Source organism: Neovison vison, chromosome 1 (genome assembly GCF_020171115.1).
Source record: "Neovison vison isolate M4711 chromosome 1, ASM_NN_V1, whole genome shotgun sequence".
NCBI lineage: Eukaryota > Metazoa > Chordata > Mammalia > Carnivora > Mustelidae > Neogale > Neogale vison.
Window position 1 is genome coordinate 211,612,338 of NC_058091.1, and position 13,079 is coordinate 211,625,416.

General features: G+C 37.2%; 1 protein-coding gene across 4 annotated transcripts in view; it reads right to left on the bottom strand.

The window, feature by feature from the left end:
- Positions 1-2,766: 2,766 nt before the first annotated feature.
- The window catches only part of TENT2 (terminal nucleotidyltransferase 2), a 69,938-nt gene continuing 59,625 nt past the window's right edge, over positions 2,767-13,079 (bottom strand). For all 4 annotated transcript variants that reach the window (XM_044266396.1, XM_044266415.1, XM_044266385.1 and 1 more), the window contains 3 exons: positions 12,424-12,515; positions 5,772-5,851; positions 2,767-4,227 (listed from right to left, as the gene is read on the bottom strand). In XM_044266396.1, coding sequence (XP_044122331.1) covers positions 4,153-4,227; positions 5,772-5,851; positions 12,424-12,515 — 247 coding nt within the window. In that variant the 3' untranslated portion in view covers positions 2,767-4,152. The remainder of the gene's footprint in view (positions 4,228-5,771; positions 5,852-12,423; positions 12,516-13,079) is intronic.

Here is a 13,079-nt window from a genome sequence, read left to right on the forward strand (position 1 = left end):
CGTGCCTCTGCCGGGCCGGAGCCGGAGCTGGAGCTGGAGCCGCCCGCGCGCGCCTGGTGTTCTCCCTCTGACTGCGTTTCTAGCCCCGGCCCGGCCCTGCCCTGCCCCAGCGGGCGGCTCAGGTTCCCGGCTCCGGGGGCGGGCTAGCCCCGAGACTTTAAATAGAAGGCGTCAAAGTTTCGCCCCGAGCTTCTGGGGCCCGGGCTCAGCGAGTTCTCCTCTTCCCCCGCGTCTGCCAACTTCCCCCACGCGGCCCTCCCCGCCCCAGTTGAGGCTAATCCCCGGCGGCCCTTGGGGCAACTCTTGATCACCACTCGAAGCGGCGGCAGGCTCCAGCGGCACCAGGGAGCTGAAAGGAGGAAAGGCACCCAGACCCCGCCTCTCTTCCCTCCAATGTGGCTTTGCTAGGTTATATATTTGGTGCCCAGCTACTTGATGGCCCCTTCATCCCAAACAAGTAAATGCTCCTTACTGAGCAGAGCGCTTGTTAGTGCAGGGACTCTGTTAAGGGTCTCCCTTTCATGACCCCCTCACAATTCTGCTGTGGTACGTTTAACTGCAATCCTGGTTTTCGAGATCAGAAAACTGAGGCTCAGAACAGCATGACAAGCCAACTGGCTCAAGGTCTCTTGCCTAGTGTAAGTGGTCCAACGGGAAACAAAGCAAGGTCTGCCATTTTCAAAGCGCAGTTTTCAACCTTTGTTCCTTATTTTGGTCTCCTTTTGTGTCTGCAAATCAGTTAATTGTATATTCTCTTCTTTAGTGGCCTGTAGACTATTCATGCACGGCATTTTTTTTTTTTTAATCTCCCCCAAAAACCTTCAAGAGAAATAATTTTCCTCACTTTGGCCAAAGTCTAAGTTCTGTCTGAAACTTGACTCAAAGGCCCCAGACCTTGGGTTGGATCAGAGCCTGCCCAGTGCTTAAAAGCCCTCAATGGCTTCCCTATGCTCAAGGACTAAAGCCCAAGCTCCTCAGGAAGATGAACACTGGGTAACAACAGCCCACATTAGTCTGGTTTCTTCTTTAGAAGTCAGGATTCCCAACATTTATCAAGTCACACCATTGTGCCTTTATTTACACAGTTCCTTCTGCCTGAAAGGTTTTTCCAACCTTAATTTACCTGGTGACTCTCCATTGATCCAAAGATCACACCTTTCTCTGAAAAGCCCAGGTTAGGTTCAATACCCCTTTTGCGTTCCATTATCCTATATTCAAATCATGTTTGTGTTTCTTTGCCTCAGAACACTCTATAAATTTGTTACTCATCTTTTTCCACACCATCCCCATCTCTTACAAGCCCAGAAGCAAGCAACATGCTTAGCAGAGAGTAGACACTTAATGTTGCCTCAAGAAAACAGGACCAGACCTGCTCAGTACATAGAACAGGTAGAGATATATTTATATGAGAATGATTTCATGGCTAGAATAACTAACATTTATTTTTAATTTTAGTAAATTCTACTCACAATTACTAAATATGATGAACGTAAGTTCACCAGTTACACTAGCTTGTATGTGTACGTTAAGTCTGTGAGCAAAGAACTGCAGCTAGTCCAGATACAGTACAAAAGTATCAGCTGGTGTATATGGGAAGGGAAGACAGAGGAGTCCAGTCTTCCAGTTCATTAAACCAGGCTCAACAAGTTATTATCTTAACATGAGCTAGGCTTATCCCACTAGTAATCCCAAATGACTGTTCACCTAGGACAAAAAGAATTCAATCGTTGTGGGAACCTGTTAAACACTAATCAAAACTACAGGAAGCTGCTGTATATTCCTTCCATTTAACTCAAAATTTCTTGGAAACACTAACTTAAGTTGAGATTTATTTGCAAAGATCCTAGTTCAAGCCAATCCAAAATTTAGAACTACAGTACAGATTACATATTTTTAACTTTTTAAACACTACCTTCTTAACAATGCATGCAAATATATGGAAATGGCCACATCAGTACAAACAGTAAATGTATTATTCACCGCACAAATAAGTAATTCAAACTGAAAAGAATTTAAACGTCTAAAAAATTTCCTCATATATTAACAGCCCACTTATCTGACATATTTGTCTATCACAAGGTACATAATCTTAGGCTCCAGTCTATTGATTTAGAAATGGGTATAAATTTATTAACATTAACTTCTTTATCTATGTGTTATAGCAAGACAGCTAAAAAATAGCAGCAGTAAGATGATGGGGGGAAGCATGCCACTAAGCACTGAAAAAACAGTGACAATAAGAGTCCATACCACTGTAAATGAATGTTAGGGCTTTCTTAGTAAAAGTCCCAATACTGCAGAGGCAGAATACCCTGCATGCTTACATATCCCTGAGAGCTACACAGTATTACCAGAGTATGAGGAGTGTTTTTTATTGCTTTTAATGATGATATCGAGTCATCACTAGAATATTAATCATACTCAATAATTCTGATAAAGTTGCACAGTGTATATTTTAGGAAAATTTCCCCCAAAAAGGAACTGATGTGTAATGTAAAGCTCAACTGCTTCAAAAATGTTAAACATGAGTAATCTAAAAAATTCACCTATGTGGAAAGCTTCATTCCTAATGATGCCAGAGAAATAGGGTACTGATGCAGTTAGCTGGCTTAACCAAGAATGAACTCAAATCCAAGATTATCTGTATAATCTATATCAACAAGCATAAAAGTCAGATTCACTTAGTTCTAGATGGTAACTACAACCTCAATCTCATCACAAAAGTAAAGACTAGCACAGGAAAAAAAAAAAAAACCAAGAAAACAATTTCTATATATAAACTTTATTCCATATGACATCATACAAAAATTTAAACTTAAAGAAGAAAATGAAAATATGCACCTTTACAAGTCAAAAAAGAGCAAAAGTCTTAGCATTTGAATTGGTCTGCAAAAAACCTAAATACATTAGAGGTACAAATTGTACTACAGCAGGTGTAAAAGAAGTTGTACATAGTCTTTCTGAAAAAGTTAAAATTGTTTTCAAGATTATTTTTCATATTTAAATGTACAGGCACTGACCAATTTACAAATATTTACATCAACAAAAAAAACCTTAATAAACACTGTAGCTTTTCTTTTAGCAGCCACCACTACTTCTTCATATGGGAAAAAAATACTAAAAAAGTCATCTTTACAAACATTAAGCTTTTATTTATAATAATTTTATGTCTTACCTAAAACATTTCATAGTGGCTTACTGCCTAAAAATTCCAGTTTAGATTACAATCCTATAATTGTACACAGAAAAAGTCTGATACTGTCAATAGGATATAATCTCAACTTTGATCTTTCAGTTTCTGTTGCTTCATGTCACAGGGAAAATAAAAGGCAAGAATACATGAAATAAAGTAAAAGTGCACAATGCACTAAACTATCATAAAGCACAGGGGACTTATAATCTTTTCAAAATGTCTACAGTGAACTAATTCTTTAAAACAATTTACTAACTGCTGAACAATACAGAGTTAGTGCTCTTATTACTACAGTGCAAAATGTACTGTTTTTCAACAAAAAATTTAAAGCAATCTCAAGAGTACATCAAAAACACGTGAGGTACTAATGAAATGCTAATAGACACACCTGAAGCCTCAGTCTATCCTGGTGAGTCAAGTGAAGACTTAAGGCAATTGTCCAGTATTTCACGCCTCTGCAATGATTTCAGTGAAATAACAGATTTCATTTTGCTTCAAGTAACTGAATAACTGGCCTAAATCTTCACTTTACTAGAACAGACAGGCAACAAACTATCTATTGTATGTTATAGGTTAAGTATGTATTAAGCAATCCCTTTCCAAAATTCCACACATCTCTTCAGTATTAGCATGTGGTATGTTAACTGACGTTTTATCAAAAGACTTTTATTTGTTCAGATAATTCCCCAAAAAAATATTTTATCTGATCTCCTGAAAAGTCATGCCATAATATTACTAATCAATGTAAACATTTTCAAAAATACATCTTTAAATCAAAGGGTTTTATTAGGAAATGTCATAATAAAATATGCAATCTTTATATAAGTATGTCCTCTTAAAAATAAAACATGAAAACAAGAACAATTAAAAAGAAACCATGATGGAGGTAAACAAAATGCATTATGATGTTACCATTGTTCTTTATTTCTCAGAAGATTTTATTAAGAAATAGAGGCCAGTTATCTTTTCAGGACAGGAGCTCTTAAAGGTAGTATACTGTTCAAATCTCTCTTGTTTTTCAATCTGTGCCAAGACTGGGAGAGAAAGAAAAATCATTCTTAAAACATGAAATATAAGTGGAACAAAAGACTGAAAAGAGAATGTTAACAGTGGTTCTTCCTAGGTGGTAAAATTGGGGTAATTTTTTTCTTCGTGTTTTTATCTCCCAAGTTTATTTCTGCCATCAGAAAAGAAAATGTTATTTTAAAACGCTATACCTGTGTGATTCCAATTCATTGAAGAAGAAATGGACAGAGAGGTGGTACAAAAAGATATAACTGACAATTTTAACATTTATTCACAGATTTAAACTATTTCATCTATAACAACAAGGTAATCAATCTAGACAAAACCTCTGGGTCTGAGAGGGTGTGAGAAAATTAATTATTTGGTTGACTAGTTTGTACCTAGTAAGCTTTTCTAATCAAAAATAGTATTATGGAAAGAGTAAATCTCTAATAAACCACTTTATACTTTTGAAAAACAAGAGTAAACATAACTTGGAAAAGAAAAATAGAAAAAACTAAAATTCTTATTCACAGGCTAAAACTCTGGCTCACTACTTGCTGACTGCATATCTTCATAGTTTATTCTCACTTCAGTTGTTCAACTGACTGAAAGTATTGGTTTTATAGCTAAGCAACCTTAAATGAAAGCTCACCCATCATAATGAAAGCTTACACATCAACAATGTAGCAGTGCTATTTTTGAGTTCTCAATTTGTTATGATAGACAAAAATATTCCCTCTTGGATATTTGTTTTGCCCTGCAGAATTCCATTAATTTTAAATTTTCTAATCTGGCTGACAAACCAAGAGGGCCTAATACGGAAGGACAGCTTATAATATGATACACTTGCATTTTTAATTATCACCAAAATAAAGTCCACTTGTATGTCTAATGAGAAAGTATTCCTCTGAAATGACCTTCATAGTTCGCTGATCTTTTTCCTCATGAAGCATTCTCTCCTATATGTCTCATAGTATATATTTCCATCAATGTGTTTCTACACTGTACTGTGGAACTCCTTGAAGACAGAAACCACACCTAACAAAATTGCTGATGAATCAATTCACACTATGGACTAAAGAGCTAAGCAATAAACAACAGTTTACATACATATGGCTGAAGTGTATATACACAAAATGTGTGTATACAAATACATACATTGATTTTTTTTTTTTTTACTTTCTCAAAATATAAGCAAAGATAAAAAGATGCTCAAATTCACTGTTACAGTGGGGTATGCAGAAGAAAAATCATGGAACATCAGCTCTTTTCTAAAGCTACACTAAGTTCCCTGAAATTTTAAGGAGAGAAATTAGTCCAACAGATTTCACTCACTCATTCTGGGAGCTTAACTGGCTCACTAAGGAAATGCTTACTTCCATCAAAGTGAAAGCCATGTGAACGAAAACAGATTTCTCTGAAGGAAAAGCATACCTATCTATCAAGTAATAAATTCCCTATTGTGCCACACTAATGATTTCTTAACATAGAAACCAAGGCTACTCTTTCCTATTATAAATATTTTTTTCATTCACTAATGTTTCTAGAGTTAATCTGAAGCATAATTTACCTTCAAAAACTGATCCTTGATCATGTCAAATTTCTGCTTTTCATGCACAGCTCTGGCTGTATTTGTTCCATCAAAAGGTTCTGCAATATTAAATGTACATATAAACAAGAAATTACTAAAATCAGGTCTTTATATTAGGTAGAACTATATGAAACTGCCAATATTTGATAGTTTTTAATAGCAACTGTATATTGTGAAGCCTGATCTCTTAATAGATATATATATGCATTTAAAAATAATTTTATTATGAACTATCTTATAAGGTAGATGGAATTCAAGTGAGAGGATAACTAAAAACAAAGTCATCAGCATATATATGTTAAGTCTAAATCACAAAAGTGAGTAAGATTTCTGAAGAATCAGAGGGGATCAAGGACCTATCCTTAAGCTAAGGAAAATAAAGAATTACCAGAAAGAATTAAAACACTGTACACAAAAAAGGTGGTCATGTCAAATATTATAGAAAAGTAATTTAGAAGATATGGTGCATATATACAACGGAGTATTATGCCTCCATCGGCAAAGATGAATACCCAACGTTTCTATAAACATGGACGGGACTGGAGATAATGCTGAGTGAAGTAAGTCAAGCAGAGAGAATCAATAATCATATGGTTTCACTTACTTGTGGAGCATAAGGAGTAACACGGAGGACACTGGGAGATGGAGCAGAGAAGTGAGTTGGGGGAAATCAGGGGAGTCAAACCATGAGAGACTGGGGACCCTGAGAAACAAACTGAGGGTCTTGGAGGGTAGGGGGTGGGGGAGTTGGGTGAGCCTGGTGGTGGGTATTGGTATTATGGAGGGCGCGTATTGCATGGAGCCCTTGGGTGTCATGCATAAACAATGAATGCTGGAACACTGAAAAGAAATAAAATAAAATGGAAAAAAAAAAAAAAGACCACAGATTTGTACAGCAGGAGAAAGGGGTACCTCTGAAAGTATAGGTTTAATATTCATGAGGATAGAAAACAATGCAGTTACGGTGTAAGTAGGTGGTTTAGAAAAGGATAGTTAGTACAATAACTTTGGCAGAAAAAGTTATTTGGCAGAAATTTGGCAGAAAAAGAAGAGAGAGAAACAGGATAGCAAGCACAGAAGACAGAGAACAAAGGAAAAATTTATATGTGTGTGTGTCTTCAACATTACCTTCCACATCTTCATCCTCAACCCACTATCTCTTCACCCACAAGTTAAGAGAGAAGAGCCCATATGTAGACATTAGGAAACTATCTATATGAGAAGACAGGGAAACTGAGGATGCTAGTGAGAAAAGGAAGATAACTAAATGCATTAAAATGAGATGAGATGGCTGAAATCATGCCAAAAGTAGGTTAAAATGACTCGAATTTAAGAATTTTGGCACAGGGGGCACCTGGGTGGCTCTGTCTGTTAAGCATCTGATTTTTGACCTCAGCCAGGTCTTTATCTCAGGGTCGGGCATTCAAGCCCTACGCTGGGCTCCAGGTCCAGTGTGGAGCCTTCTTAAAAAATAAAAATAAAAAAAAATTAAAAAAAGAATTCTGGCACTGTAAAAGAGGAAAAAAAAGTACTTACAAGAACCAGTAGAATCAAGAGTATTTTTTAAGGATGACCTATGTGTGCTCTAAAGATGAAAGAGATTATGACTACAGAGAAATGAAATGAAATTGCTAGAAGGAAGAAATGTAATGGAGGGGAAAGGCCTGGAAAAAGTGTGGAATAATAGGAAATCTGATGAAGCGGTTAACTCCAGATTTGTCAAGTAATTTAAGCAGGCCCATAAAAAAGCATGTGTGTGTGTCTGTGTGTCTGTGTGTATTTGATTGCTTAAGAAGGCTATTTTTTTTAAGATTTTTTTTTAATTTATTTATTTGACAGAGATCACAAGTAGGCAGAGAGGCAGGCAGAGAGAGAGAGAGGAGGAAGCAGGCTCCCTGCTGAGCAGAGAGCCCAATGCGGGACTTGATCCCAGGACCCTGCGATCATGACCTGAGCCGAAGGCAGCGGCTTAACCCACTGAGCCACCCAGGCGCCCCAAGAAGGCTATTTTTAAAGGAGTTTATTGTCACAGTATATGATACTTTGTTTTACTGCACTTTATTGCACTTCACAGATACTGTACGCTTTTTTTTTTTTTTAAACAAATTGAAGGTCTATTGCAACCCTATGTTGTGCAAGTCTAGCAGTGCCATTTTTCCAACAGTATTTGCTCACTTCGTTGTCTCTATCACATTTTGGTAATTTTCATAATATTTCAAACTTTTCATCCTTATTTTATCAGTTACAGTGATTTGTGACCAGCCATCTCTGAGGCTGTTATTATTAATCATTGTTCATGATTATAATTGTTCATTATTATACAATATCAATTGTTCATTATTATAATTGTTCATGGACACCATGACCACACCCACACAGGATGGCAAATTTAGGAAATGCTGTGTGTGTTCTGACTGCTCCACCCAGTGACCATTGCCCCATCTGGCTCCCTCTGCTCCGGCCTCCCTATTTTCTCTGAGACACATCAGTATTGAAATTGGGCCAATTAATAATCCATGATGCCCTCAAAGTATCCAAGTGAAGTGAAAGGAAGAGATGCACATCTCTCACTTTAAATCAGAAGCTAGAAACGATTAAGCTTGGTGAAGAAGACATGTTGAACACCAAGACAGGTCAAAAGCTAGGCCTCTTGGACAAGTTAGCTAAGATGTGCATGCAAAGAAAAAGGAAATGAAAAAATGAAAAGAGCTACTCCAGTGAATACATGAATATGAAAGTTTAACAGTCTTACTGCTAATACGGAGACGTTTTCAGTGGTCTGGATAGAAGACCAAGTAGCCACAACATTCCCTTAAGCTAAAACCTAATTTAGAGCAACGCCCTAACTCTCTTCAATTCTCTGAAGGCTGAGAGAGGTAAGGAAGCTGTAGAAGTCTGAAGCTAGCAGAGGCCAGCTTATGAGGCTTAAGGAGAGAAGCCGTCTCTAAACGTGCAAGGTGAAGCAGCAAGTGCTGATGTAGAAGCTGCAGAAATTTATTCAGAAATTTATTCAGAAGATCTAGCTAAGATAATTCCCAAAGATGGCCACATTAAACAACAGACTTTCCATGTAAATGAAACAGACTTATATTAGAAGAAGATGCTGTTTAAGATTTGCATAACTAGAGAGAAGTCAATGCCTTGCTTCAAAGTTTCAAAGGATAAGAGAACTCTTTTATTTGGGACTAATGCAGCTGATCACTTTAAGTTGAAGTCAATGTTCATTTACCATTCTGAAAACCTTAGGGACCCTAAGAATTTTGCTTTTAGCTGTTATGCTTGTGTGCTATCAGTGGAATGACAAAGCCTGATGACAGCACATCTGTTTGTTTACAACATATTATTTTAAGACCTACTATTCAGGGGCGCCTGAGTGGCTTAGTTAGTTAAGCAACTGCCTTTGGCTCAGGTCATCATCCCAGAGTCCCAGGATCAAGTCCCGCATCGGGCTCCCTGCTCAGTGGGGAGTCTGCTTCTGCCTCTGACCTTCTCCCTTCTCATGCTCTCTTTTATTCTCTCTCTCAAGTAAATAAATAAAATCTTAAAAAAAAGAAAAAAACAAAACCTACTATCCAGAAAAAAGATTCCTTTCAAAATATGACCGCTCCTTGACAAGGTACTTGGTCATCCAAGAGCTCTGATGGAGATGTACAATAAGATTGTTGTTTTCATGCCTGTTAACACAATATCCATTCTGCACCCCATGGATCAAGGAGTAATTTTCAAGTCTCATTAATTTTTTTTTTTTTTAGGATTTTATTTATTTATCTGACAGAGAGAGATCACAGGGATCACAAGTAGGCAGAGAGGCAGCCAGAGGGGAAGGGGGAAGCAGGCCCCCTGCTGAGCAGAGAGCCCGATGTGGGGCTCGACCCCAGGACCCTAAGATCACAACCCAAGCCAAAGGCAGAGGTTCAACCCACTGAGCCACCCAGGCACCCCTCAAGTCTCATTACTTAAGAAATATATGTTGTAAGGCTATAACTGCCACAGATCGTGATTTCTCTATGGATCTGGGCAAAGGCCATTGAAAATCTTCTAGAAAGGATGTACCATTCTAAATGCCATCAAGAACATTTGTGACTCATGGGAAGAGGTCAAAATATCAGCATTAGCAGTAGTTTGGAAGAAGCTTATTCTACCCCTAATGGATGACTCTGAGGGGTTCAAGACACCAGTGGAGGAAGTAACTACAAATGTGGTAGAAACAGAAAGACAACTAGAATCAGAAGTGGAGTTTGAAGATGTGGCTGAATTTCTATCATCACATGATAAAACTTGAGCGGACAGGACCAGCTTCTTAGAGATGAGCAAAAAAAGTGGTTTCTTGAGACAGAATCTGCTCTTGGTGACAATACTGAAAAGAAAACAAAGGATTCAAAGGATTAAGGATATTACATAAACTGGGTCACCTGGGTGGCTCAGTGGGTTAAGCCTCTGCATTTGGCTCAGGTCATGATCTCAGGGTTCTGGATCAAGCCCAGCACTGGGCTCTCCACTCAGCAGGAAGCCTGCTTCTCTCCTCCCCACCTCTGCCTGCCTCTCCGCCTACTTGTGTTCTCTCTTTCTCTGTCAAATAAATAAATAAAATCTTAAAAAAAAAAAAAAGAATGCTACATAAACTTAGTTGATAAAGCAGGGGCAGGGTTTGAAGAGGACTGACTCCAATTTTGAAAGAAGTTCTACTGTGGGTAAAATGCTCTCACATGCTACAGAGAAATCATTTGTGAAAGGAAGAGTCAATTGATGCAACAAACTTCACTGTTGCCTCATTTTAAGAAACTGCTACAGCCAACTCAACCTTCAGCAACCATCAACCTGATCAGTCAGCAGCCATCAATACTGAGGCAAGAACCTCCATCAGCCATATAACTTGTTGAAAACTTAGATGATGGGTAGCATTTTTTAGCAACAGCCTTCTTAAATTAAGATATGTACATTATTTTAGGTATAAAGCTATTGTGTACTTAATAGACTACAGCATAGGGTAAACATAACTTTTATATGCACCAGGAAACCAAAAAAAATTCATTTGACTCACTTTATTACGTGAGTAATAAATTAGTACTCACAATATATCCAAGGTATGCTTGTGTTTTTTAATAGCATAATGCCATATGCCAAGCTACTGGATCACATCACACACAGCACTTTACAAGTATTTAATATTCAAAAGAATCCAAGTAACTAAAATAATATACACCCACTGTGCAATTTAACAAACCAACCACCAAAGCAGGAAATTTAATTTCATATTCACAAACTCTTAAGATGTTGCATATAATCCAAGATTAAAATATTCTAAATTTGATGTTTTCCTACAAACCCTGAACTTAACACTTTCTTTTTTACCTTAAAGTTTACAAAAAAGTCTTCAATTTAGCATCTGTAAGAATAATTTTGCTTATTGAAGTCAATTTTGCACCAACTCAAAGAAATATTCAACTACATGTAAATTAATTTTAGAAAACAGATTATCTTCAGGGCATTTAATTTTTAAAGTAAAATAAATTTCTATTCATAAAAATCTAGCTTGCATTAAATATCAACATTTTAATTTTAAAAGAACTCATTTTATCTTTTTTTTATAAATTTGATTTGTCAGAGACAGCGAGCAAGCATGAGCACAAGCAAGGAGAGCAGGAGACAGAGAGAGAAGCCGGCTCCCCACCAAGCAGGGAGTCCTTTGTTGGGGTCCATCCCAGGACCCTGAGATCATGACTTGAGCCGAAGGCAGACACTTACCGAGCTGAGCCACCCAGGTGCTCCTAAGAACTCAATTTATCTTTTTTATTTTTTTAAGATTTTATTTATTTGACAGACAAAGATGACAAGTAGGCAGAGAGGCAGGCAGAGAGAGAGAAGGAAGCAGGCTCCCTGCTGAGCAGACAGTCTGATGTGGGGCTTGATCCCAGGATCCTGGGATCATGACCTTAGCTGAAGGCAGATGCTTTAATCCACTGAGCCACCCAGGCGCCCCAGAACTCACTTTATCTTAATGTAAGAACCATCACATGAAGAGAGTATTTTTTTCCACCTTCAAGTCATGAAATTAAGCTTCAAACAACTACAAGCAGGAGGGATGCATAAAGACTGCTCAAATATTATGAACTAGAAGATTAAATGCCTAAATTCATATTGATTATTTTTACAGCTAAAGAATTACTTTTAAAAATTAAATGAAAATACTCAGCCATCAAAAAGAATGTAATCTTGCCATTTGCAACAATGTGAATGGAGCTAGAGTTAATCAGAAAGAGACAAATACCATATGATTTTATTCGTATGTAGAATTTAAGAAACAAACCAACATTCGGGGGTGGGGGGAGAGGCCAACCAAGAAACAGACTGCTAACTAGAGAACAAACTGATGGTTACCAGAGGGGGAGGTGGATAGAGAGGGATGGGTGAAATAGGTGATGGGGATTAAGGAGGGCACTAACTTCTACATACTATAACTGGAATTTTAAGTAAAAAGTCAGAAGAAAAAAAAAATTTGTAACTAAAAGACTTGTAAGTCAGAATATAAATGTATTACTTTTAACTGAAATACGAACTGAACTTGTTCAAGTTACTCTCTTAGTACCATGGTAGTAACAAGACAGTAAAGGAGTAGCTGCGGAAAATCTACCTTCTACACAGATATATTTATTTCTCCATTCAATACCATCAGGCCTGGGAATGGCTTTGGCTTCACGAACTGAAATCATTTGACTGTTCCAGCTACAAGAAGAAAACATAATTGTGTTAACTATTTTCTTAATTTTCCCTTTTATTGTATTTATTTATTGTATTTACTATATGTTACTAAGTTCCACTCTAATTTTCTCACAGAATACTGAAATTTGCCTTGACCCTCAGCACCACAATCCCTAGTCCCCTTCTTTTTTCTCCACAGCACTTACATGCTAACAATTTGCTTATTTAGTATGTTACTGTTTATTATTTATCTTGCCCAAAGCAGAATGGGAGCTCCAAGATGCTGATTTATGTATTTTTCACTGTTCAAATAACTGCTCAGTATAAAGTAGGCATTCAGTACATATTTATTGAATAAATGAAGTAATATGAATAAGCAAAAAATGTAAAAACTATTTTCACTGTTAGCAACTCAGTAAGGATTTTTTATTTGTTAAGAGAGATGGAATCTTGCGTTGTTTTCTGGTATCATTAAATAATAGTTCACTGCATGTCCACATATGGTTTGGGAGAAAATTTTACAATTACCCAAGAGAAGCCAGTAGATGCTGTTTTAGGAAAAATTAATACTCTATGAAAACATACTGT